This window comes from Plectropomus leopardus, chromosome 4 (assembly GCF_026936395.1).
Source record: "Plectropomus leopardus strain MGB_pleo_1.0 chromosome 4, ASM2693639v1, whole genome shotgun sequence".
NCBI lineage: Eukaryota > Metazoa > Chordata > Actinopteri > Perciformes > Serranidae > Plectropomus > Plectropomus leopardus.
This window is the reverse complement of record NC_142179.1, coordinates 21,805,041-21,832,509: the sequence shown is the minus strand read 5'-3', so window position 1 is coordinate 21,832,509 and position 27,469 is coordinate 21,805,041. Positions and strand designations below refer to the sequence as shown.

The 27,469-nt window shown below is 40.5% G+C and overlaps 1 protein-coding gene across 1 annotated transcript; it reads right to left on the bottom strand.

Moving 5' to 3' along the window:
* Nucleotides 1-146: 146 nt before the first annotated feature.
* Nucleotides 147-27,469, bottom strand: serinc5 (serine incorporator 5). The gene is made up of 12 exons (XM_042488572.2): nt 27,277-27,469; nt 14,569-14,736; nt 10,664-10,842; nt 9,071-9,153; nt 8,766-8,859; nt 7,846-8,057; nt 7,474-7,566; nt 6,075-6,201; nt 5,471-5,540; nt 5,223-5,259; nt 3,930-4,074; nt 147-1,984 (listed from the first exon to the last, which is right to left on the bottom strand). Exons 1-12 carry the CDS (start codon nt 27,301-27,303, stop codon nt 1,840-1,842), a joined length of 1,380 nt encoding a protein of 459 aa, XP_042344506.1. The 5' UTR covers nt 27,304-27,469; the 3' UTR covers nt 147-1,839.

The window sequence follows — 27,469 nt, the reverse complement described above, 5'->3', positions numbered from 1 at the left end:
CCCAGAAATCAATGGATACTGACAAAATAAGAAGTAATTGTCGATGACGAACAGAAGTAAAGGATTATTTGTTTGTAAATGGCTTCCTTGCATGAGGCCAATTGGGTGTTCATCTGTATGACAGAAACATCGTTGGAGACGCTACGTGCCGTTCAATGGATGATTTATTGAAAGATTGAGAACAAACGACTTCAAGGCGCCCACTCCTCTGTATTTCAACATACTACTTGGTCCAAAAATGTTTTTCTGTTGTACTATACAGCCTTCACAGTGGGTCCTGCTATACGTATTTTCTTTATAGACTGATGTCAAAGCTGCAGAGCACCATGTATTTTCTACATTCATACCAACTATTAAAATGCAGAAATATTTCCATAAAAGAAAAGTCACATGACAGAATTGCAGTTACATAAAGCATAAACTTAATGAAACTTCCCACTGATCGCAGAACTCAAGCCAAAATATGCACTTAAATTATAAAATGTTAGTAAAAAAACAGAAGAACATTCTAATTTACTGACAAATGAGAATGACTCCCAATGTTGACAGTGTGAATAAATTGTTTCTTTATAAAATGCAAAAAAAAAACCAACAACAAAAAAACAGGTGAAGGTCTTTGTGTGAATTTAGATTCGGCAGTAAAGTCAACATCCAGTGTTGAATAGCTCACTAATAAAAGCACTCATGCTACCTTATTCTGTCCACCATAATGCGCTGACACATGGAGCAGAGGCAAAAAGCCTTGAGAACTGTACAGAAAACAGCTGATTTAAGTGTCTGAGTGTGCATGCAAATACATAATGTTCTCTTCTCTGATAGTTTGTTTTCTGACATCTACCTTTGGCAAACGTTCCTCATCTGTGTCACGGCAGCTCTTCCAGAGAGGCGGCACTCCACTAACTAACGTCACTCCTATGTAAGGCAGGTTGATTTGAAGAGCACTACCCCGTACAACAACAACAACGATGATTTGGAAACGTTGTACAGATGACATGGATTTTTCCTAAGAAAAGATTTGGCTCAAAGGGAGCGCTGACATTAATAAAATTGGAAACATTATCCTTGTAATCTAAGTGGAAACGTCACAACACTGGGCATAATACCGAAAAGAGCTTGTTCTGTTGCATAGAAAACTTCTACAAAAAGGAGCAATATAACAAAGCACAAACATATACAGCTTAAATGTGAGCCTGAGAGATGAGTTTTTCAACAGAGTCCAGACAAATCTAATTCAATTTACACCACATCCCTTTACAGAATGATTTCTGATTACTGAAGACACGTAAATAAATACAATTTCTCTTGTAAAATCTCTAACCTGAAATAAATTTGTCCCAAAACTTTGCTACAACTTTTATGACTGTACAGAAATGAAATGGCTGGCTGAGGGTAAAAGCGAGACTCCAAGAAAAACTGACACACACACATACACACACAGGAAATACTTGCAAAATGTACTTTCAGGTCTGAAATTATGAAGAAATCTACGGAGGCTGGATGCTTCTCGTGTCTCAAAAATCACCGTGATTCCTTTCTGTAATTTTAAATCTGTAATTATTACAAAACTCCATGAGTAAGTGGTAGTAAAAGATAACAAAATTACCATCAAGGTATTAACAGCTTAACAATGTAAAACAAAGTCAAATTAACACTAGCGTATAAAACAAAATGCAACAGATAGTCCTCCGATTCAAACGCTGAGGGTAGTGTAGGGTTGTGTTTGAAGGGCGGGGTGGGGGGGGCGAAGGGGGTGGTCCCTTGGCTCAGCGTGAGAGCTTCTGCCTGGCCACATCCCAAGAATCAGGAAAGTGGTCTGACACTAGTGTAGTGGTGAGCGTCCTAGGCCTCAAAGCGCTTGGGGCAGACCATGGGAGCAACGAGGGTCCACATGTAGAGGATGAGACAGACCCAACAGGAGACCACCTTGATCCAGAACACTGACCAGCTCCCGTCTAGCAACTTCTCAATCTTGTGGTCGTCAAAACTGTAAAAGGAAGCAACATGTTGATGAAGGCAATGCTATGAGAGTGAACCAAAATAGTAAATATGCAGTGAGCTCAAAATCCACTATAAACAGTCTACCTGTCAAACACAGAAATGAATTCTTTCTTTAACTGTTTTTAAAGCTCTAAATGGGCTAGCACCCTGGCATCTCTCAGAACTTTTACAGATTTTTTGAATGTGCTTGAACACAATCGTCCACTAAGAGGTTTCTTTTCCAAAATAGCTCACACACAAACTTCAACTGAAAATCTTTGGCCAAAATTACACATTTTGTTTTCAAAGTATTCTCACACTCAGATGACATTAAAAACGTGCAACAGGTACTTGAATGCAAAAATCCAATAAAAAGAAAATTAAAAAAAAAAAAAAAAAAACGTGCAACAGAAGTAAATATTTCCATCAGTGAAGACAACTTTCTGTAAAATAAATCCATTCCTTCAATCAATCACACAACAGATAGTAAAATTAACTATACAGCTATTAAAATGAAGCTGTTCAACCTTGAAAGTGTGTGCTTTATGCCTCTGCCATTTGTTGATATTGCACATACTTTCAGTAGCCTTTGTGCTAAAAAGGTGAAGCAAGCATGCACTGCATGAACTGTATCCTTTCCTCTGAAGATGATTTTACTAGAGAAAACAATCCCTGCTGCACTCAAGACCTGCCTTTTTTACACTTACTGAGATACCTTGTAGAAATACTGTCAGAGAACAAAACAAACAAACAAACAAAATATCAACCAATAACTAACGTCACCTAAAGTGCAGTATTGTACTCAAACACAGTTTTCCATGTCATTTCGTTTTGGCTGGAGTGCACCAGACATGCAGGCATGAGCTGCTCTTGTTTGCAGACTTTTCAAACACTGAATTATTGTCTCCTCCTCTGCTTTACTTGCATTTTTCCTCTCTGATTCGTGCTTGCGAATAGTAACACAGAGCTGCATCTTTTGTTGATGGATGAGGGCTGACTGCAACTTGAGGAATTGTCCAAATGAGTTTTACACAGAGAGTCATAATGTTGCAAGTACTCTCTATCAACTGTGAGGAGATGTTTTCACTTTAACTGATAGTTAATCCAAGAGTCCTGGGTCTTTCTATGAGATCAGTGAAAAAATGTATGAAACTAATGAAAAGTGTCAACACTTTTCCAAGGGAAGACTTCTGCTGTGACCAGAAGGTGATGATGAAGCTCAAGTAGATCCCAGTTTCATTTATCGTATTGTTAGCAATCAAAAAATCTGTTCCATGATTGAAGCTTGTGGACAAGAGAGACTGCGATGGCAGATCCAAAGCTTTGGAATAGTTTTGGATTTTTTTTTTAATGGACTTTATCTGATTTTTATGGTTTAATATCTTAGTATTTCATGACCTCTTTGTAATTCCCTGTTTTAGATTTGAGCACATATAATTGAATTTCTTGTTTTTTCCTATTGCCTTCACTGTTGTTAAATGTTGTCAAATCAAGGCGCTATATAAAAAAATCTGATTTGATATGATTTGATAAAGCTTGATAGAGCCGAGGGGAATAATCCCCTGTGGGTTTGTCACTACGGGTTAGGCTTTTCCATTGTCACTTCATCCATAGTTATTATTTTAAAAAATGATTTTAGCCACTTTTAGCCACTCAAATAAGACGAAATTTACAACATGCAACCTTAATCTGGTTCCTTGATTTGGGTAAGGCCACTACAAACATTTTTCTCATGTGATATTTTCACTTGTCATAGCAGGAAAAGAGAACACGTTTTTTTTATGTCAGATTTATAAAGCTGCATGTTTGCCTAATTCTGTTTTCCGAGGATGTTTGCGATTACCCCAGAAATTAAGGAAGGACATTTCTATCGCTTGCTCTGTACAAACTCCTCCCCAGTAACTGGATTTGCACACCCATATATACCAAAGCACATTTAGAGAATCACTTACTGGAACCAGTTGGTGACGGTCATCATGACGTAAAGGGATGCCAGGAAGAAGACGAAATGAAAGTAGGAGTAGCTGTAGATGGTTCCCTCCCTCTCATCGTACACGACGTTCTGGCCTCCACCAGTCTTCTCCTCATCGTAGTCATCTAAAAATCACAGGACGATGCAAACAGAACGCGGGTTAGTGTCACTTTTAATGTGAGAAAATGCCTAAAGACACTTCAGTTGCATTTAGCGGTGTGAACCAGGAGAAAAGATATGTCCCCAAATCTGACACTGTACAAACATATTTATGGACAAACTGACTATGTTTTGCACTTTATATACGCCTCACTGTTAGGTATTTTTGGTTATATATTGCAACTATTAGCTATTTTTTTATATTATGCATCTTACTGTTACCTCTAGTTGCTATATATTGTATTTTATATTCGCTATACATTTCTTTTTCTGCTATGTTATTTTAGTCCTTGTATACTGCACTTTTTGTATCTGCACTCCTAATTCCTATTACAACTGCTGCAAAGAAATTTCCCTTAAGATAAATTAATTTTATCTTATCTTATGTGAGAAAGCCCAGTGTCATTCTGGATTTAGTAATATGAAGTATGTGTTATTCCCAGATAGGGCTAAAACTATCACTTTCATTATTGATTAAACTGCAGACAATTTTCACAATTATCGGTTATTGTAGCTAAGTCTACAAAATGTCAAAAATAAAATACTGAAAAATGCAAGTTTCTGCAGCTCAAAATTATGTTTGAAATGCTTCTTTTGTCCAACTAAGAGCCAAAACCCAAAGTCCTCTTCATTTAATATCATAAATGACAAAAAAGCAACAAATTCTCACATTTAAGAAGATGGAGCCAGCAAATGTTTGACATTTTTACTACGCAAATTATCAAAAGAGCTGGCAATTAATGAATTGCTACTGCAGCTCTACTCTCAAAATAAAACATGTATATTTCTGATTTTTATATCTGCCAACAAACCTATTTTATTTCCAGCAGGGGGCAGTGTCAGCCTACCCACAACTCTACTTCACTGCTGGTCTTGCCTCACTGTGTCATTCTACCCTCCTAGTAACAGTGACATCATCTGTGTTTGCTGACCAATACTTTCTCACCATCCTCAATCTGGCTGAGGAATAGCAATGAGCGTAGCCCCTCTGTGTGCAAACACCACGTCTGGGGACAGACGCATACACACTAAACAGGCTGAAGAGACAGAGAGAGAGAGGAAGGAGGGGAAAAAAAGATGTGGTGGTGAGGAGAAAGGATTTGGCTTTCCTCACCTGTGTCATCTCCAAAACAGAAACAGCAGCGAGCTCTCTGCAGGACAAAGAAAAACATACCGGTTACCACTGAACTGGAGCAGACACACACATTTTGTCTCTTGGGCTTCATTTGTTTAATTTGATAAGGACGTCTAATTGTGAGCGTCTGGTCGGTGGGATTTAGTAAGTCCTGTTAATCTGTTGAACCAGTGTGTCTTTTTCATTAACCCGCACACCCAGTGAGAGCTGAATATTTGTGCGTTTACCTCAGACTCTGGCTCACTGTTCCTGCACACCCGGAGCGCTGCAGAGCTTCGCCTGGTGGTGGACGTCAAACTAGAGGGAGGGTGGAGACAGAGATAGAAAGACAGATGGAGGGAGAGAAAGGTTGTAATTCCATCACTGTGCATTTTTCCGTTAATTTGCAGTTTCAGACTGCTGCAGGGTCTAATTCCCTCCTCTTCAGAGGATGACCACAAGAGACATGATGCCTCCACTTGATGAGAAACACATGTGAACCAACGCAAAAAGCCATAGTTCTCGCCTCTCACACCCTCTGCTCAGCCATAGCCAATCATGTGCTGTCTCTCCAGAGTCACAGCCAATCAAAACTACCCTGTCTCTGTCGCTACAGCCTGCCATCAAATACATCACCTTTATTCCACACTGCTTCTAACACAACTGCTAATAATGGGTTTAGCTTTGAGCCTTCACGAAATCTATTAACAATTTAAATCTAATGATATGATGATGTATGATTTGGAAAAGGACAACCAAGTGAGTGTGTGTGTGTGTGTGTGTGTGTGTGTGTGTGTGTGTGTGTGTGTGTGTGTGTGTGTGTGTGTGTGTGTGTGCATGCCTCTGTCTTACCAAGAGTAAAGGACGCAGCCAAAGAGGATAACCGTTCCAAAAGCCGTGACAATCTTCTTGTCACTCTCAGTCCCAGAGTTGAAGGGAAACACACACACGGTTGTGTTCACACCATTTCTTTCCACAACTAGACAGACAGAGCAGACAGAGATGGATGAGGCGAAAGACGAAGCAGAGGGAGTATTGTAAGGAGTAGGGAGATTGTGAAAGAAGCAGTGAGTGTGTGTGTGTGTGTTTTGGCACAGCAGTATCGAGAGGAGGAGGGGAAGGAGAAATAGAGGCACAGTAAAACATACAGTAAGTACAAAAGCACCGGCAGCCTCAGCAGTAGATAGTGTACTTGAGTGTTACTTTGGAGGCGTGTGCTGATATTAAATATTTATGTTCAGATTATCTTTACAATACTTTCTCAGCGTGGAATATTATCTTGACACCTACTATCAAAAAAGGAGGGCGGTAGGGATGGAAATGTACGTCTGACTTATAAAGTAATTTGTTTTGAGAACACAACTTTCTCTTAAGCTCTCTGTGAAACTTTTTATCATGGAGGTCTTAATGCCTCATCTCAGACAGGCCTTGGTTTATGTTTCTCACTCTTGAGTGTCCCACGATAACTTTTCACAGAGCAGATGAGCAGGATTCCTTATCTGTTATGATAACATTGAACACTTGACTGTCAAATCAGTGTCCTCAACCAGAAAGCAATGGAAATAATGATGTTTTTTTGGTAGGTGTCTAAGCAAGAGGTGCTTCCCTTTTCTTGAAGTGTCTGTTCTATTGTCTCAATTATTTTTGATGGTTTATTTTTACCAAATGACTTACAACCACTATTTATTATTACCTCCACAAAGAAGGTTATGTTTTCTCTTTGGTTTGTTTGAGTGTTTGTTTATCAGCAGGATAAGGAAAAAATACTAGCCGAAATTTCATGAAGTTGTTAGAAGGATGTAGGAAGGGCTACAGGAAGAAAGAATTTAATTTGCAGTAGATCTGAATTACAGGGCGGATGCATGAATGATTTTACTGTTACGTTAACATTATGAGATGCCAGCAAAATGCTCTCCACAGCATCACAGAGCTACTGCATCATCAGTTGTTTTTTTTCTCCACTCCTTTATTCTTTCATTTGTCACCATCTGTGTATTTATATTGATTTTGTTCCTTTTCCTAAGTGGGACAGTGTGTCAATGCAGGAGTTGTAAGAGGAGCAGCTGTGCGAGTGTCAGCCCACTGGTTTGACTTTATCAATCTTTAGTACGGGGCGGTCATGTTTCTCATGGTGTTTGCCGCAGCACTGATAAGCCTAACCTGTGACTCATCATAAAACTACTTGTTGATCCGAGTTGACTGAACGATGGCTGTAATAACTCATTAGAGATGAGTGTCTGTTGGGACTTACTTTCTTTTGGTTTGCTGGAGAAAGCTGAGAAGGTGAGGTACATGACGTACACACTGATGACTCCTGGCTGCAGCAGGCCTGATGTGGGCTGCACTGCAGGGACACAAAAGTGCATAAAGGATTTCATTATTACTGCCAGAAATTCCAAGTTGGTGTTAATGCTTTTAACAAAGTGCTGTACATATTAAAGTCTTGCTCATCATTAATTCTGTCGTTATCATTTTTGAGGTGTCTAAGGTGCGGCTGTTTCTGAATTTTTCTTTGTGATAAACATGGTAGCTTTCTACAAAAGGCACCTAAATGCAAATGCTTGTGCTTTCATTTGTATGGAGAGTCAAATGAGATCATGTGCTGGTGGGGACAGGTTCTCACGTTTCTGTATGCACGGGGAGATGGCCAACAGGGAGACGATGAGACACAGGCTGCCATTGATGCCCAGGAAGATCTTGTTATATAAACAGGCCTCGGGGTCGGTGTAGAACACACCCATGAAGACTAAGGCTCCTACTGCAATACTGAACAGCATCAGAGTCACAAAAGCCAAAGCTGCGTACCACAGACGATTATACGAGAGCCCTGAACTCCTGCAGCGAGAAAGAGAGGCGGGAGAGAGAGGAAGCAGACGGCAGAAAGGGAAAAACACAACATGAACGAGGGTAACGCAAATTGAAGAACAAAAATAATCAAGTAAACAGGGAAAAAAGCCAAAAAAACGAACACATGAGAGATATCCCTAAAGAAAAATTCAAAGAGAGAGAGAGTTATGTTTGGTGAGTTGTTCCTGCACCCCGTGGAGATGAAAAGACAGGTTTATGGTTGCTTAAGTGCTTTCACATCCGTTTTTCTCGGTCTAGAAATTCAAGGTTTTACTACAACACTAAAAGTGGGTTCAAGTGAGCATACCAATGCACACTGAGAGGTTTAACTTTACTACATTGGTTACCAAACCATTAAACAAATTTGAAACAATCTGCTGTGGTATGTGTGTCTGTGTGGGAAAGGAAAGGGAAACAGAGTGCACGCTCCTAAACCATATGCATCCTGTGAATCTGCACAGGGCCGGCCCACTGCCGGGCCCTCCCTCCACCCACAGAAACACAGAGCTTCATTACTTCCTCTTTACAAACTTTTTTCATCCAAATAACCCCACAGCAAAAAAAGGCCCACCCTTTGAGCTTCTCATGATCAAATAAAAAGTACTGCACTGCTCCCATGCTTACAGGGCAGACCCAGGCTCTGAGTTACTGGGACAAAAGACAGACAGGAGCAGAGAGAAGACATGTGTCTCTTACCAGTTTGTGTTCCATCTGTGTGCAAACTCCACCAACAGCATGAGCTGGATCAGCAGGAAAATGAACCCGCCAGCTGCTCCTACATAGCGCCACACTGTGGGATTGAACAGAGGCAGAGATAGGCAAATCGTTTTAGAGATGAGAAGATCTGACAGCAGATATCTGTTTCACTCTCATGCTGTGAGGTCAAAGATGGCAGGGTTACTTCAGCAGCGGAAGACAGTGTATTTGAGTGAGCTTGGGACATACAACAAAAAAATTCAATAACTGTTACTTCCTCTTACTTCAGAGTTTTCTCTGCTTACCTTCCAGAAAGGTTTCCTCTTCTGGGAGGAAGAAGCCTCCAGCGCAGCACGCCACCAGCACAATAAACTTCAGCAACCAGAACCTGACGTTCAAAGCAGTGATAATGAGAAGGGAAACACATGAAAAAAGTGAAACATAAAACGCACAAAAAAAAGGAAACAACATACAAAACAATGACGCCTGACAGAACAGCTTTAGTGTGACTTTGACAATATTCCAATCAGGGTTCCCACATTTTCATGGACAAAATTTCAAACTTTTCCAGGACCTTTCAAGACTTTTTTATATCTCTTCTTTGGCATTTTTTAAACATAGTAGATTCAAAAGTAGATTCGAAATATATTCAAATGTAATTTTAGTTAGCGTGCATACATGTAAGGGACACCGGGAGAAAATGAAGAACATGCTATACATGGTAAAGAAAACGTCACAAATCAACCCATGTTAGCACTATGTTACGTCATCAGATAGAAAACAAATTTGCCGTTAGGCTACAATCAATGAAAAGTTATTCACAGAAGGCTTCTGTAACAATTTCACTAAACACAACAAAATTCCATGAATTTTCCAAATTCCATGACTTCTGCAGGTTTTCCATGAGCATGGGAACCCTGAATAATGCAAAAACTACATACTGTATCAATTAGGAATACATAGTATGAGGAATACAAAAATACTGAGATCTGTAAGATAACACATGCTTATGTTTATGTCATAATTGTGTTCAGAAAAGAGATCACTTGTCATGTTGCAGGACGAGGAACAGACCTAACTTATGACATTAAAGGAACACTCAATTACTCACTAAGAGTTAAGTTAACTTTAGTGAGTAAAACTTTTTCACGTCTTCAAGGTGAACAAAAGAATCAGAAAATTAACTTTTTTTTGATGAATTGAAGACATAGGCGGCCGTGTTTCACAACAGCAAAACTGTACCAAGACATCTGTTTACAAACTTTCATACAACTCATGCAGTATAACCTAAGTCTCATTAATCCAGTCAAGGTTCAGTACATCCTAAACATGTGCATTTTTCCAAAAAGAAGTATTTTTTTAACATAATTCTACAGAAAAATGCTCATGCAACAATGAGTAGTGTGCCTGCTTTGTTTATGCAAAACATTTTTAAATGCTGCAGTTTAAGCAAAAGTGCGTGTGATTGCAAAGTACTAAGAATGTAACCAGATAAATGAAACTTGGATTATACTGCATGAGTTGTGTGAGAGTTTGTAAACGGATGTTTTGATATAGTGTTTGCCATTTTATATGGCTCCCTGTGATTTCAGTTCATCAAGAACTTCTGCCTTTTTTGGATTCTTTGTTCACCATGGGGGCGTGTGGGAAAAAGAAAGTTTTCTTTTCAAATTCAAGGTAAAAGAGAGTGAAAAATGCACACATAATAAACATTTAGGGGTTGAAGTATTCCCTTTATGAAAACATGTAATGTACCGACCTTCAGTCAAGCGTTTGAATTTTCCGTAGCTTTTGCGCTCACAGAAAAGCACTACAAATTTGGGGTTCCAGCTTTTTATATAGTGTTCAATAAAAGACAAGATGAAAGGTGGAAGGAAGGAGGAACTGGGCCTTCTTACCCATTGTGCACAGCCGCCCTGCAGCCGGTGCTGTTGTTGACTCGTATGGTGAAGATAGAGAAGAGGAAGAAGAAGCAGGCCATGCCGAAGCACACCTTGTAGACAGCAGAGTAGCCAACCAGAGTTTTGCAATTCTCCCCTGCATTCATCTGCTGACACAACTCACTGTAGAAGGGGATCTGATTGACAAAATCACAAACACACACTTAGATTAGCTCATTATGGTGCTGAACCCCCCACCTCCCTCCACCTCTGCTCATGTTTGTCTAGTGCGCGGCCTCAGTGAAAAGGCCCGATGGCGTCTATTCTGAACGTCACGCCTCTAAAGGAACAGAAAGAGAGAACAGGCAGCAACAACAACCCCTCTTTCTGTCCGTGAAGCCCTCTTTCATCCCTCGTTCTCTACAGGCTGTTAGAGGGGCCTTACAACTAACTGTCAGTGTACACAAACAAAAGACACAGATGAATAAATTAACTGCCTTTTGTCAGCAAGTCAGAGGGACTGGGAAGAGTGAAAAGCAGAGAGAGCACGAGCAAGAGAGAAAGATTGGGAGATCCATCTTAGTATGAATTTCCAACATTTATTTTGACCTACAGTGAGCTGCATAAAAAAAGTAGATAAGGACTTTGCCGTGGCCTTCAACAGGAAATTGGAAGTGCTTCAGTGGCTCGGTGCCAACAGACGAGACGGCCTTTGCAATGATAACCACAGAACGAGGCTCACATATCTGTTCCCCTCTCTGATGCCCCCTGACTGCAGCGATGTGAATCAAAGTCCAACACACCAGCTGCTTTTCAAACAGAAGTCAATTTTTGAGAGTACTACAGATCTTTACTGTCAGATAATAAATGGTTTGAGTTGGCTTTACAAGTTATTGGCAAAGTATTTTGATCCTCGAGGTTGTACACACGGGTGAGACGCCAGCGGATTGAGTTGTCATCACCTAACTGTGTCGCACAGTCCAGCACCAGATCACAACATAGAGTAAAAAGCCCATTTCAGAGCTTTTGTCTCACGTTGAGGACCATATTAGCATGTCCATGGTGTCGTGATTAAGAGGGAAGGGGGCCGGCTGTTTCAGACAGCTGTAAATCTCTTGAGAAAAGACCAGCACTCTCATACGCACAATGGCTGCTCTCTTAGCCGGGACTTCCCACTGTGCTCAGTGTGCGACTGGCAGTGTGCGTGTATATGTGTATATAGCATGTGTGTGTAGCTCAGCGGGCTTTGCGTGGGGCTATCAGAGGCCATTTTGTGCCTGGATGGGCCTTTAACGGGGTTGTCCTCTCAAAAGGAGACACACAGCGGGGAGTCGTTTATTACTGTACAGCAGACACTGGCAGAGAAAGACAGCAGAAGAAAAACAGCAGAGGAAGATTGGTGGAAAAATATCAGTCTTCAAACAGCGCTCTCATTTGGGGAAGCTTGCAGTCATTGCCATAGTAACACAGTCAGCTGATGGTATTCTTCCTGGTCTTTCAAGTCTAGTGAATGCTGATAGCAACTGAACTGTACATAGTGTATGACACCTCCAGGACACCAGTATTAACTTAGACAAAGAGACTCTTACTCCTGTCTGATCACCCGGATAACTCTATTGTTGTAAGAGCCACATAAGCCCTGCAGGTAAGTTGGAATTTCTCAGAAACAACCACAGAAAGAGTCTCATAATAATCCTACATTATGATGATTCAAAGAGGAAATATGGGGAGAAAAACAACACATGAAAGCTGAGAAGATCAAAAGAGAGAGCAGCAGGCCTCCTGTGTATCTTCTACCAACTTCATGGGTTTGGTGGGCGTTTAAAAACAGAAAGCTAGCAGCCTGAACTCCTGCCTCCTTGACTGTGACCTTACTACTGTGAAGATACACATGGGATCTCCAGATAAGATAGTGGGATGTCTTCTTTGCCTGTAGCAATGACGAGGCAACACTGGTACATCCTCTGAAATTTTATTCTATTTACACCACAGAGCTCAACACAAAAGTCGGCTCACCTGGCAAGAAAACATCAAATTTCAAAATAAATGTGTGCTGAGCGCGTAACCTACAAATATGTTCCTTTTCAGTTCTGTTCCATGTCTGCAGACTGATTTTATGTAGTTAACCTCTGAGAGGGGAAGCCTGGGGAGAGAGTACACTATAGACGTAGCAGGAGGCCAAAAAAAAAGGTCACAGTTTGAAAGTTACTGTAAGCTGGTTTACTACAGCAGGCTCGCTACAGCTACAGCTTTTTAAGACCTTTATAATGCCACTTGAAATGAAATACAGACTTTTACAGAAGCCAATATTTAAGGAAAAAAGCATATAACAACATCAATGACTTAAGATAAGGGGTAATTTATCGTAACATAAAACATGACTCTTTGATGCTGTTAGTGCAAGAGCCATTCAGTGAATTATTATTCTTTTTAAGTTACCCATTATTTTGAGCTTTTGCAACACCAAGTCAGATAAAAAAAAGATTCACAAAAATCCCATCTACAAAATCTGAGCATTTTTAAGACATTTGAAAGATCAATTGAAGATATTTTAATGGCAACCAATGCCTCATTTTTAAATTGATAAACTCAATGCCTTTAAAGAGTTTTGAGGGATCCGTGGGAACCCTGTGCAGCCTCTCAGCTGACCCCCTTTCTTCTGCTCAGTTAACTATTCACAAAACAACAACAGAATTAACAACTAACACATTATTTATACTTACAAAGAGTAGACAATGCAGACATAACTCATTTCTGAGAAAATACGCAGATTTTTTAGTATTGACAATCAGAAAGCAGCTGATATTTAACAAATAGACGTAAGAGTTGTGTCAGTACAAGATACAAACAATCCCTTACGTGTTACTTTACAAAAGCAGCAATAATCAATGTGCCCCGCTCATCTATGCTACGGTTTGTATAAAAAGTATAGACACAGAAATGAAAAAGAGGGGGGGGGGTTGAATGCATGACAGAAACAGGTAATTAGTGAGTATAATTAGGGCAATGTGGACTTCAGCTGACACCTGGATGAACTGAATTATAAATACACTCAACCAAACTGGATTTTTTAAACAACAATATAATTACAATAGTTTGGAACAGGAAAAAGCAGATAGCTGATTAGTCGGCCGATATGTTCAAATGAAAAATACCAGACACACTCACAGCAGAGGGGACCAGCTCTCTCTGGAGCTGTACCCACTGATCAAGCTCCTTGTTGCTCGTTCTCATACAGCCCTCTTCAGCTCCGGTCTGGGGTGTACGTTGTCATGTGACCGGTGGAGGTTGCACAGCCATCGGCCAACTATTGGAGTCTAGTTTCACTGATAGCAGTGGTTTGTAAAATGTCTTATGGGCCAAACCGATAAATGTGTGGACCTCTGTGATACGCTCTCACTCACTGAACCCTGCAAGATTTATCACTTTGCTTGTTTTTGTACAGTATTTTTAAAAATATTAGTTCCGCTTGCACCTCTGATATTGACATGCCTGATTTCAGCTGTAAACATCAGATACATTTAAACTAATCCTGATAAGAACTAAACAACTGATTTTTATTTTGCTACTTTGAACAGAAACTATCCTGGACTGATGTACCCAATAATTTGACTGCACAGAAAATCATGACCTCTGAGTATATCTCATCATACCTTAATACCAGTCTATCATTCATCACTGTACTAAGAAGCACTTATCTGTTAGAGGCTGTTAGGACTCCGAGTTTCAGAACAACTCCACTCACTCTCCATTTAATATGACGCTGTAGTGGAGCACATAATGCGCCTTTTATTCCTCCCTACTTTTATACTTTCAACCACAGACAGTTCAAACTCTGGAATTATATGACATTTTTTTAAAAAAGCGTGCATGCGTGGGTGTTGAGGGAGTTACACTTTGCTGAGTGTGATTTATGTACTCACGTGGTCTCTCAACTCCTGCTCCACAGTGGGGGACATCATGATGACACAGATGACGGTGACCAGCACGAAGTACAGGGCGTACATGATTCGTGTCCCCGTGGACTGTTTGATCTTGGGGCAGCAGTTACAGCAGCACGAGCAGGCCGCTGAGCCGCAGCAGCAGGCCAGCTGCTCGCCCCGAGAACAATGGAGAAAAGAGGGAGAGATGGGGAAAACATTAGCTATCAGTTACACAATTTTCCACACTGTTATAAGCCATCTGATACAGACATAATGTATTTACGGGGCACTTGGATCAGGCAGGACAGGCTGTGTGTGTGTGTTTTGCAACCATCTCTACTAGACACTGCAGTTTGATTTTCTTTAAGATCTTTAAGGCTTGCTTCTTTAAGGCAACAGAGAAAACAAAAATCTCCCAAGATCTCTAAATGCATTTGTTGAAAATTTACTTCTTGCAACTAAAGTTTTGTTGTAGTAAAAAGATGGCAAACGTGAGCAGTGGACAAAAGATGAAAATAGAAATACACCCGAGGCAAGAAAAAAAAAATCACTGTCAGAAATCTGAAAAACCTACCCCCTCTATCCTTAGACCTTCAATTCAGTAAAGGCAACCTCCATAAAAATAGAAGACAAAACCAAAACAGGAAAAGCGGGGAGGAACCTCAGAGGAGAACCAGGAGGGATTATTCTTTCAGGATGAACAGAAATATAATGTTCAGACCATGTGCAAAAATAGCAGTAGAAAAGCAGTACAGTTGTTTGAAACGTTGACGCCAAAACCAAAGACACCTTAAAGCAATGTCTTAATGAGTCTCCTCTTCATGAAACAACATAAAAACCAAAACTTATATTAATACAAATTTAAATTCAATGTTAAAAGACAGGCACTGCTCCAGAGTTATTTTTGGTGCTTACAAAATGCAACACGCATAATCCTATAACAAAAAAACACAACAGACATCTCACCCCCCACATGAGACTGTGGGAGCCTAATGCAGCTTCTTCAGTAACAAACTGGGACAACCACAGTGTAAATAAGGAGTGCTACTGCAGGTCATATAATCAGACAGATTTCAGACTTCTTAATATCACGTATAACATCATGTGACATGTTTCTCTGTCTCACCTACCATTTAAATCATGACGGCTACTCTGCACCATTTACCTCAGGTTATACATATACATATTTATTCACTGCATACATACTATATAATAAACAGAATAGAATAATTTAACTATGATATGATATGATACGATACGATACGATACGATACGATACGATACGATACGATACGATACGATATTATGCTGCTAACACAACATATGTGTATAACAGTTATCCTGTGCAATTATCTGTTATGGGCAGTATCTGCATCTTTTGTATTTTATCTTATTTGTATTTTTGACATGTTTTCATCTTGTTTCATTAAGATTTTTCACTCATCACTTTTTTTCTTTATTTTGTTTCTTTTGAGCTGCTGTAACATGTGAAGTGACTAAAATAAAATTCATCTTATCTTTGCAAATGTGCATGGTTAATCAGTTGATTTAAAAAAAAAAGTTGAAAATGTTGCAGTCATTGTGGTGGAATATAATGCATCTGGTGCCTTCTGGCACAATCCTGAGACAGCTACCACTTGCTGCGGGTCTGAGCAAGAACACACTATTATGGCAACTTAATGGACAGGGAAAAAAGTTGCAGGAGAAGACACCAGCCTGTCTCTTAGCTCATTCATGTTTTCTATCACGAGGAACACCCCCCACTACCCCACCACCTTCACAGAAGCAACTCTTGGTCTGTGTAGACAGCGAAGTCTTGTCCGAAAACACACACACACACACACACACACACACACACAGAGGCTTACTATGTTTCTTCTGACAGGCCCCTCATACAGGGGGGGCAGTCTCATGAAGACAGGCCCTGTGTTCTATTTAGGAAAGAGGAGGTTTTATAATTATACAGTAGCGTCTTTCTGCAGGCACCCCACCCTGCTTTTGTAAACGTCCTACTCATCAGCGCGTAGAATACACACTGCTGTGGTGAGAGGTGAACTTCTGTTGTGGGCTACAGTGGAGGTGTGTCACACTGAAGGGCCACAATAGTGCGCCACAGCTGGACGGCTCACACACACCAATTTCTGTGATGTTCTCCCCTTATGAGATACAAAATAAAATTTGAAAGTGATAAGGAAAAGGTGCTGTGGGCTACATGTCAGGGCTAGCCTTACCACGTTTGAGTATTTTTTTTAGCCGTAGGGGAAAGCTTGTCTCCAGGTGCCATCATTATTAGTATTAGGCGATAGCCTAGAGTGCAAGTTAGGTGTTGTACAGAAAGTACAGTTGAAATCAGCGTCGCTGTGATTTTTGTTTTCCAGTAAGTACTGTCTCTCAGGAATTCCCCATCTGTTTCATAATAAACTATCTGACTAAAGGCTAAAGCTACCTCATCATATAACTAACAGGAGCACCACATGGGTGCCACAAACAGATTTACTTATTTTTTTTAAATATCACAAACAAAATGCTTCCTCTTCTGTGATTGTATTTAGTTCATTTGTGTTCCTGAAATACAATTCTTTTCCCAATGCCCGTAATCTCTATTCATGTCGATAAAAGGTAAAAATATTTCATGTTTTAATGCACTGGGGGCATTTTTTGCCTTCATAAAAGGAATACACCTACAAAATTACCATTTGTGTATTCATTTCTCACCGTGTGAAATTGTGAAGGGAACCTTGATTTTCTCACATACCTCCACAGTAGATGAAGAATCAAAAAATAGGCCAACATTCCTCATGAATTAAAGTAAACAGGGACCACACTAAATGGCAGCAATGAAACATCCTTTTACAAACACTCACACAGCTCGTGCTGTATAATCCTAGTCTCATTACCCCAGGCCTATGTTAAGTACTTCCCAAACACATGCACTTCTGCTAAACTGTGATGAGTGTGGGAGTTTGTAAATGGATATATTGGTATAGTTTTGGTGTAGTTAAACATAGTCCCTCATCACATTGTCAGCAGGGGTGGACAAAAAACAATATAGCATATTACCAAAATATTTGCATGGCAATATTGTATAAATACAGGGAAGCCAAGCATAGATGTTTTCAATTATATAAACTATTAATATTGCAAACGCCAAAAAAAAAATCTGGCACTTTATTAGAACAATAAAATCAATTGCTGTTTCAGTCCGTAAGACACATGTTACAGCAATAAAAATGACTGAATAACTTATAACTTTATCCTAGATAAAAACAGATCTCTTTCCTTAAGTTGTAGATGCTGCAGCGGCCACGGGTTCGATTCCAGTCTCAGCCTCTTTCTCTCTCCCCCTTTTACTCTTCAGCTTTCCTATCGATTAAAAGTATAAAAAGCCCCCCCCCCCCCAAAAAAAAAAAATGTTAAAAAAGAAAAAGTAATAAATGGCAAAATATGTTATTGAAATTTTGCAAAATATATAAAATTGCAACACGACTGTATTGTGACCTAAATTTAGGAACAAAATTTAACATTACCTTATATAAACTTGTTTAAGTTTTCATCTGACCTGAATTAAATTGGTGTCCATGGTCCACTTCATTTGTGTGTGTGTGAGACTTGAACAAAGCAATGAGGGGCATTCTGTTGTTTTCTGACGCTCATCAACTCAAAGTGCGGGTGACTGTGTTCAGGGTCAGCAGATGTTCCTCTCTTACTCTCCCAATGCAAAGTTTTATCTATAAATATGTGACTGTATCTGACTTTCTTGGAAACCACCAGGAAACCCCACATTGTATCTCAAATGTTTTTTTCTCCAGACGCGTTAATACATGATAGCAAGATCAGTTCAATGTGCCTTTCAGTCATAACAGTAATCTCGGCCCTTGTCTGTGAGTGTGTGTCCTAAGCCGGGGCCTGTAATCTGGCCAGGATGTCCTGATGTAGTAAAGCCAGTGTGCAACATCATCTGATGTGTTGCGTTCCGCTCCAGATGCCAGTAATGTGCGGTATGCTGCAGACTCGTGGAACCACACACGCCACATGGTCAGAGGGATCATGCTGCTTCTCAGCCTCCCTGCTTGCTCCGTCCAGACTGGGCCTCCCTGCTGCCAGTTTTCTCTAGATGTAACTTAACTGTCTTTTGCCTGGCGGCGCAAAAGAAAGGCAAACCAACAGGCTTGCCTTTGTGATATGTGCTGAGTGGTGTCAGCTCTCTAGCTCTCTGAACTGATTCCCATGTGAAACAAGCTCAGTTATGTCTCTGCACAGTTCTCTCTAAGAGCTGAGACAAACATCGCTGTGTCTGTTGCTCCTGTTACTGAAGTTAGAAATGAATTAAATCAAGACATTCAACTGGACCTTTAGGATCAGGAATCAACAATTCGGGCCGGTATTGTAAGTAAGGAATCTATCCTTCATCTTAATATCTGGGTTTAAGCCCTTGTGATCTTTCTTGCTGTAGTGTCTGTTCTTAGCCCTTTTTACACACAGATCGCGCTACAGGGCCGCTAAGAGGCCCCTTGTTTATGCTGCATTAGCATTTTTACACAGAAAAACAACAGCACATCGACCTAGTTTGTGATTATATACAAGATGCCAGCATCCTGAAAGCAGAACGGGCGTAACCTATTACATACCACTTTCTGAGCAATAACAATAACATAACATGTCAATAATAATATTTATTGCCCCGTTATATGGCGGCAGATCTTGTCCTCGGCTCAGAGAGACGTTAAGGAGCTCGCAGACCCCATTGCTTTCCCAATTTGCAGACATATTTGGTTTTTCTTCTTCCTTTTTAAATTAGGTGCTAACTTCTGCTTGTTGCTTTTTTAAATCTCGTGTGGTGGGTTGCACACACAACATGCCATGAAAGCGTCACACCCATCCCCTCCATGGTCCCGTCCTGCTGGCTGTCCCTTTTACACGTTGATTCATATTACTACCACCACTGCCAGCTTAAAGGCAAGACAGCTCTGCACCCTCACTTTGCGATCGAACCTTAAATACAGAACTGTGAGGCAGAATAACAGCGCAAATAATATCCACGCTTTGAACAGGCAGTGTAAAGGGGGCTAAAGAAACCCTCCTAACTCCGCAAGTTTATACAAGCGTGAGTAAACAGGTCAACAAACAGGGGTCAGATGTAATTCTGGAATGCAGAAATAAAAACAGCAGAAAAAAACAGGTCAAATGATAACTTCGTCCTACTCGTACTATCAGGTATGGCTTGTGGGCAACAAACACAGAGACTCCATGGATGCCAGATCAAACAGTGAATGAGACCAATTTATTTCCAATCAGAATTCAAGAGTGGTGTATTAATATCCACTTTTGGAAGTTGGCAGTAAATTCATACACACGCACACAATTTACCACAGAAGTTTTAATCAAATCTAATCTAAGAGTGCATACGAAAACGTCGAAAAATAGGCCTCCAAGGCTGCGTGTGCATAATTCTGTGTTAAAGCAGATTTCCAGCCTTGAATCTAAGTTTTATGTATGTGGCCCCTGACTACACACAGCTTAACAGGATAAGCTTTTTTTTTTTTTGTCTCTGCTGCACCCACACGTCTTTTTCAATGGGCGATTAATTAACCACAACAGACAAAGTAAGCGGGAAAAAGCAGGATGATTTATGTCATGAGGGTGTTTAGATTTCATTAGTTAGGGGGTGTTTCACCAGCTGACTGCACACAGTGAGGGGGGCCAAAGAAAACTGCAGCAGAACCGGAGGGAGGGAGGGAGGGGGGAGTCGGGAGAGGGGAACATCTCGGGGAATTCCAACATACACAGATACAAAAAGAGTATCCATGGTAACTAAAGCTGACCCTACCCACTTAATGGGCCATCCACCCCCTGCTCCACTGCCCGCCTGCCCCACCAGCATGTCGACAGGTGGTTGGCGTGTATGCAGTGTACACCCCGACTTCAATATCAACAGCAACCCCCCACTAGATTGTCATGTTGCTCTTGCTAAATGCCTAAAGATCATCCTCAACATTGCACTTTAGCCACTTCCTCAGTTATACCCTTGTCTAGCTTTACAAGACTCAAAACAACTCTCACAACTCTCCACTGAAGGCACCAGGCCTCACTACACTGAGTGTGGGACACTCGAAAGACAAAGACTTGTCTCTTTCTCACTCAGCCTGGAGCTCTGGTTCACTCTCTTCACCTCACTTCCTCCATCCTCCCCCACAATGTTACTTGGAGGCTTATTGTTGTCCTCTGTCAATTTTCTTCTTATTTTCTCCTTTTCACTCCTTTCTTTGTTATCTTCACCTGCCCTTTACCCTAAATCAGTGACCCCCATGCTACCCTCCAGCTGTTCTCAGAGTCAAAAGAAAGACGATATTGCCCAAAGCACACACACAGGACAAGAATTAGCTTCACGTAGAGAGGATGGACGGGACACAGCAGTAAATACCCTCAGGAAATGAAACCAAATGCCACTCAAAGTGAAGAAAGTGTTTGCAGGGATAGATTTGCTCCTGTATGACCTTCGATTGTTAAACAAGGACTCTGACCTACAGCTGGATGCTTAATCAATCCTAAAACCACATCTGTGAGCTGTTTATCAGAGGCTGCATTGATGATAATTATCATGTTTCCTCCCTCCTGTATTCTCTCCCACCTTATTATCCTCAACCCAGCAGTGATGAAAAGAACTGCAGTATTTAGCAAACAGGAAATGGCAAGGGTAGCCTAAATTAAACATAAAGGAGTAAACTGTGGAGCACACAGCCACGCAGACACAACTGCTTACGCAATACAAACAGACCAATCACAAAATAGGTCACGCACTATATCACAGTATGGCACAGCAAAGGGGATTCGGGAGGGGGCAGACAGATACAGAGGCAGTTAGGGTGTCCTCAAGCAGAACAAATATGTCAACAATGCTTCCGCAAGTTGGAAAATTAGGAAATCTGACAACATCCGGATACCCAAAAAGTAGCCCGTGTGGCATTTGTGACAGGAGTATTTGGAACCAGACTGCAGAAACGACCCGTTTCTGTTTTTGACACAGATTCTCCTCCCAAAGTTCATCAGTTCATCAGTTGACTTGAAATGTTGACTTAATGTTATCAGTAGGAGTAGAAAGCAGTTTATATCGCAGCACAAACAGACAGACGTGACTCACGACCTGTGGTGCAGTTTAACTAAGAATATATTTAGTCAAGTGCTGTGTTTATGTACGAATTTGAGGAACTTTTTCTTCACTCGAGTATTTTCTTTTCATGTCACCTTATACTGTTACTCCACTACATTTCAGGGGGAAATATCATACTTTTTACTTCATTACATTTATCTGACAGCTGTAGTAGCTTTAAAAAAATTACGATTTTAGCATAAAGGTTTCTGACGTATAATGTTTTGTTATCAATTAAACTACTCTACAGTTTATACATGCACAGCTGAATTGATTAATTGATTAATCAATCAGCTGATTGACAGAATGTAATTTTAAATGTTTTTATTATTTTGAGTTTTGATGTGTGTTTTTAAATTTTTTTTTAGAATTTGGAGTTTTTGTTGTGTTATTTTTTAAAGAATTTCTAGTGTTTTGGTTTTTAAAAAAAATAATTTTAAGGGTTTTTTGAGGGGTGCGTGGTTTTCTTTCTCCTAAAAAAATACTTTTCTGCATTGCATTCTTTTTCTTTTAATACTTAAAGTACACTTACTAACTTTTACTTAAGTAACATTTTCAAAGCAGGACGTTATATGTAACACAGTATTTTCACAGTGTGGTATTAGTGCTTTCACTTACGTAAAAGATCTGAATACTTGTTCCACCACTGCTCACAAGTGAGACGAGCACTGTCAAAACAACTTGACTGGAAGAATGTGGTATAAATATTTCAAAAACTGCATCCGTGGGAGTGTTAACATCAAGTTGATTCAAACCACCAGTGTGTTTCTTCATTCATCTCATCTAATACATTCGGCTTTATTCCCTGTCCTACTTTCCTTTAGTACATTTCGCCTTACAAAAGAAGAATTTGCTGTTACACTGGCTGCTTTTAAACCGAGGGAACTCCCTGATAGTTATAGCAAAATGATAGCAGCCGTTGAATTAAGTTGACCACGATGAATCATGACAGACCGGCAACTCAGTGGAAACTGTGGACCCCACCCTCTTCTCTCATGTTGCAACAATGCATAGAGTTGAATGCAGCTCAGAGAAACCGGCAGAGAGAGAGAGAAAAAAAAAACTTAAATAAGACACAAAGGACAACCTTTTTCACACACACAAGTGAGGTTGGCGTGAGCTCCAGACCAAGACCTACTGCATTTCCCCTTATGTTGTGACTGACAGCTACGCTATTGTCCATATAGCTAGGCAGCTGTATACACACAGCAAAAATGTATCACTGCTCTGTTTCCTATACACAAAGGGAAGGCTTTGCTTCTCTCTTGGCAAATACAGCCCCTAGCTACAACCAACAGAGAGAAAGTTAAGTCCAATGGACAGAAAAGAAAGACAAAAGAGCCGAGGTACAGTGGAGAGCTGAAAAACAGGGCAGAAATGAAACAATCTCGTGCAGACAAAGGAGTCGTCACAAAAATAACCAAAGGAAACAGACCAAACAAGAACGGGAAGACAGTCAAAATACAAGGCAATATCAGATCAACTGGCGCAGGCTAATCCAACATCACGCGGTGTTTATCAAAAGGTCTTTTTCACTTCCCAAAATGTATTGTTTACTGGTGTGATGCTCCAGTTTCACAGAGCAGCACACAATATCCTTCCTAGCCACAGCCGTACAGTGGGTTCAACTGCTACTAATGGCACCATGCAAAGAGTTGGCTGGCATTTCACACGGTTACATCAGCACCTTCAGCCCTTGCACAAAACTACACAGACAAGGCACGGGAAGATGTGAGAGGGAGGAGGTTGCGGATGACAGTATCGCTGCCGTATGACAGTTCAGAGGGAGAAAAAAGAGATGAAAGATTGCCAATGATGTCCCTGTGGGAAAACAAACTCCTGCTGCTGCTGACCACAGCAAAATTCCTGAAGGGAAGCTGGAAATAGCAGACATGTCTCACATGGACACAGTTGGCCGGTAACTCTAATCGTAGGAATGGCCCCGAAATTTATGTCGGCGGGGATTCCTACAGATGTTCGGTGGCCGTATTCACTGAGGCTACAGTTTTACAAGTCAAGTGATTTTACGCCTCATTTCACGTGTTTTTAGGATCACCTGCCCCTCTGTGAAATTACAGCCTGTGTGGCGTGACCTCGACAACAAACAGTTGGGCGGCAACCTGATGTAACAGCTGTATGAGTGTGGCTGGTGAACATTTAGGGATAGTTTAACAATATTTGTTTATATGTGAAATGGGAATGGGCCGTATCTGTTTTTTTTATACCTTCATACCTTGCTGGAATTTCACTGCCGGCCAGCAAGTTCACTGTTTTCTGCAGGCTCTTGCCATTTTCAGTCTACTCAAATACACTCACGAAATGTCAACAAATGGTAATATTCTTGCACTCATTTCCTTTATTCTCTTCTATCAAAACTTCTGCATTACAGAACCTGTTGTTTTTTTTATTTTGGCACCCATGTTACCAGGTCAGAGCGGCAAGCATAAGCAGCGCTGCTTAATTATAGCACATCTAGATAAAAGGAGCCTCGCTGATTTTTTCCACATGGCGTGTTCGGTTTTCAGCAAAAAATAGAAAATGAAAATAGTCTTTTGATAATTATATTGACTCTATACCTAATTTCACAACAGTTTCGATGTCTTTATCCGTCACAGACATGAGGAAATACAAATATATCTATTTAACTCAACCTTTCCTGTTTCTTTTTTTAAAATTACGTTTCTGTCAACAGAATCTATTCAGTTGTTGGTACAAGGTGTCCTCCTGTGAAACATTTGCAGGACTGTGCTGTTGACAATGCCGCTTGCACGGCTTCATAAATAAATGCAGTATGTGCTTTTAATTGTGGAAATAGAGTAGTTATAACATTAGGCAGCTCTGCAGCAGCGCCGCAACAACAAACACTGCCAATGTGAACTCAAGAATGCAAAACATCCTCAATACAGCTCCTCCAGTATAGAGGGAATTGAAAGATAAAGCTCAGTATTTTTGACAGCATTTAAAAATAACACCATCCAGATTTCTAAATAACCTCGTATACCATAATACTGTGATACAAGCCTAATGGGTAATAACATTGCAGTCAGCTGGAATTCTTCAGAATTGCAGAAATCTTTTTATGAGAAATACATGAAACTTAACCTTTGTCAAAAATCACCAAAGAATAAATAACAACATTGCCTTTAAATCTCAATTCATCAAACGCTTTGGTTATCTTGCACCACCCTGATAAAGGCAAGCCAAAATGTTTGGTGAATAAAGCATGCTGTACTGGAGAAAAGTTGTGCAACAGGTCACAGTGCAAGTTTAGTGCTTGATGTCTTACTCAAGAATACTTTATCAGGATTCGGGAAGGATGCTTGCTGAACCACATTTTCTAGTACCCTCTAGGTCCTCAAGACCCCTGTACCCTGCCAGAGTTGCCTGTGCCATAGCTGTGCTGCTTGAAACACCCACATGGATTCAGTCCTGTCCCACACTCGCAGCCAACGCTCGCAGCGCTTTGGACAAAACTCAACACTGAGCTAAAGCCTACCCCCTATCCCATCACAATATGGCATACATCCCCGATCCCACTGAGAAATTACAAGTGAGCTGCTCCCACTCCATGCCTGCTCCCCTCTCCAAATGTAACCCAAACAACGCCCACCCTCCCTTAATTTCCACCTCCAAGCCAGAGGAAATTAACGGACCACACATCAATTTGGGCTACTCTAAACCTCAAGACGGGGACATATATGCACACTGAAAAAAAAAGCTAATTACAAGTATACATATAAACAGAGATGGCGACAACACTAAATGGAGTGTCTGTCTGTGACAGGGATTAGGACACCACCGACACATAACTGTTTTATTGTTTGCCCTTTATTTTCTCTGTAATCCTCCCCCTGTTTCCATCATCCTGTCTTTGAAAAGAACAGGAAATAGAAGTGAGCTCCCCTTAGATGAGGGATGTGTCTGTGTAATTAAATTCCTGACCAGACCAGCTCAGCAGTGGTAACCCTGTGGTCAAAAACAATCTGCTGGATGAAACAAGACACTCAATGCTGAGAGAAATCCTCTCAAACTTAACATGTAAACCAGAAGCTGCCTGGCTTCTACAAATCTACATTTTTTTTATATTACCCACAGCCATCAAATAATTCAGACACACAAACAATGGAACCACCAGTCTCTTTCATTACTGACTAAACTGCAGAATATTTAGGGTGCCTGCTGTAAAGCATTACATTACAACCAACATCTACTTTATCGTTATTCAAAAATCATCTGAAAAGAACTCTTTTTTGTAATGATTCATAACAGTTCAGTCATTTGACATGCATCTCAAATTGTAAATATATACTTTTTTGTTTTTTAAGTCTGTATACATTTTGTATGATTGCTTAGTCTTAAATGAATCCTTTATACAATCTTTGTTTCATCTTCTTTTTAAATGTATGATTGTTGCTATATAATCAGGGTTGGAAATGTACTTTTTTTGTCCACCTGCCACTGAGTACAGTGGACTCAGAAATCTACCAGCAGCTCAATAAGTTACCATTATTTTTGTGGCTGGTGAGTGAAGCAAATTTAGTAGCCACTTGCATCTTTTACCAGCATTTGGCTGGTGCTAATTTTCAGCCCTGCACAATGTCCAAAATGTTAAAATTCTGTCTTTTCTATATGCATGTGCAAATAAGTTACAAGAACTAAACTTTATATTGCAAGTTTGATTAGATTTCGATTGATTGCGCAGCCCTGATCCATATTGCCAATAGCAGTAATTCTGCAACTTCAAAACTGGCCTATAACATCTCAGAAACAAACAAAAAAAAGTAGGCCTAACCATATTATTTCCACAGGAGGTGTACTAGATAATGTAGATCATTTCACAGTAAATCTGCCTTTTTTTCAGGTAATTCTGCCTCTTTTGTCCATTATCAATTCAGAAACACAAATATGAAGCCATACCATTTCTATAAACTAAAGTTAGCCCGTGTGTGGCTGACAGAAGAAGCTAGAAACCGGATTGGCCTGAAGTTTTGGAGCTGGGGAGCAAGATGTTCCTCAGTGGTTACGAAAGTGCAACTCTGCATTACTGAAACGAAAACAAGAAAACCACAACGAAGACTCATCTCTCGCTACCTGGTTGTGCAGACAAAACAAGTCTGAGCTCTGTAAACCCACAATATTTCCACCCAACACATCTGTAAAGACACTGAGAGATTACTAATAATAGCAGGTACCGCACGTTGGCTACTCGCTGATGTTTAAGCTAGTTGCCTCGTCTCTTTGTCTTCCGGCGGCTGTAACGTTACTACAGTTAAGTTATTCAATCATTTTAGTGAGAGGATTATAACGTATTCTTATTATTAATGAGTTATGATGGCTGACAGGGCTTTTTTGGGGGGGGTCGCCACGACACAAAATAATCGCTTGCTCGCGTTAGCTGACAATGAATAGCTACAGATGTCGATACAAACAGTAAACAAGACCGAAGTCGACGTTACACCAAACGTTAGCTTCATTGTAACGTTTCATTGTACGTGAACGTTTCCAACCGTGAGCCTTTGAACAACAACAAAACAGCAGTAAGTCCGAGTATTGTTCCTCACCTGCGAGACACAACACGGGGTGCACATTTTGCGGGGGGGGACAATAAATAAAATCCGCTCAGGAGAGAGAGGCGAGTTCGCTGATTTCTCTGTCGGTTTCTTGCTTTTTCCACATGAAATCAGCCCCGCCACACAGCAACAACGCGACTGTCCTCCTCAAACTGCTCCGTCCTCCCTCCTCCCTCCTCCTCCC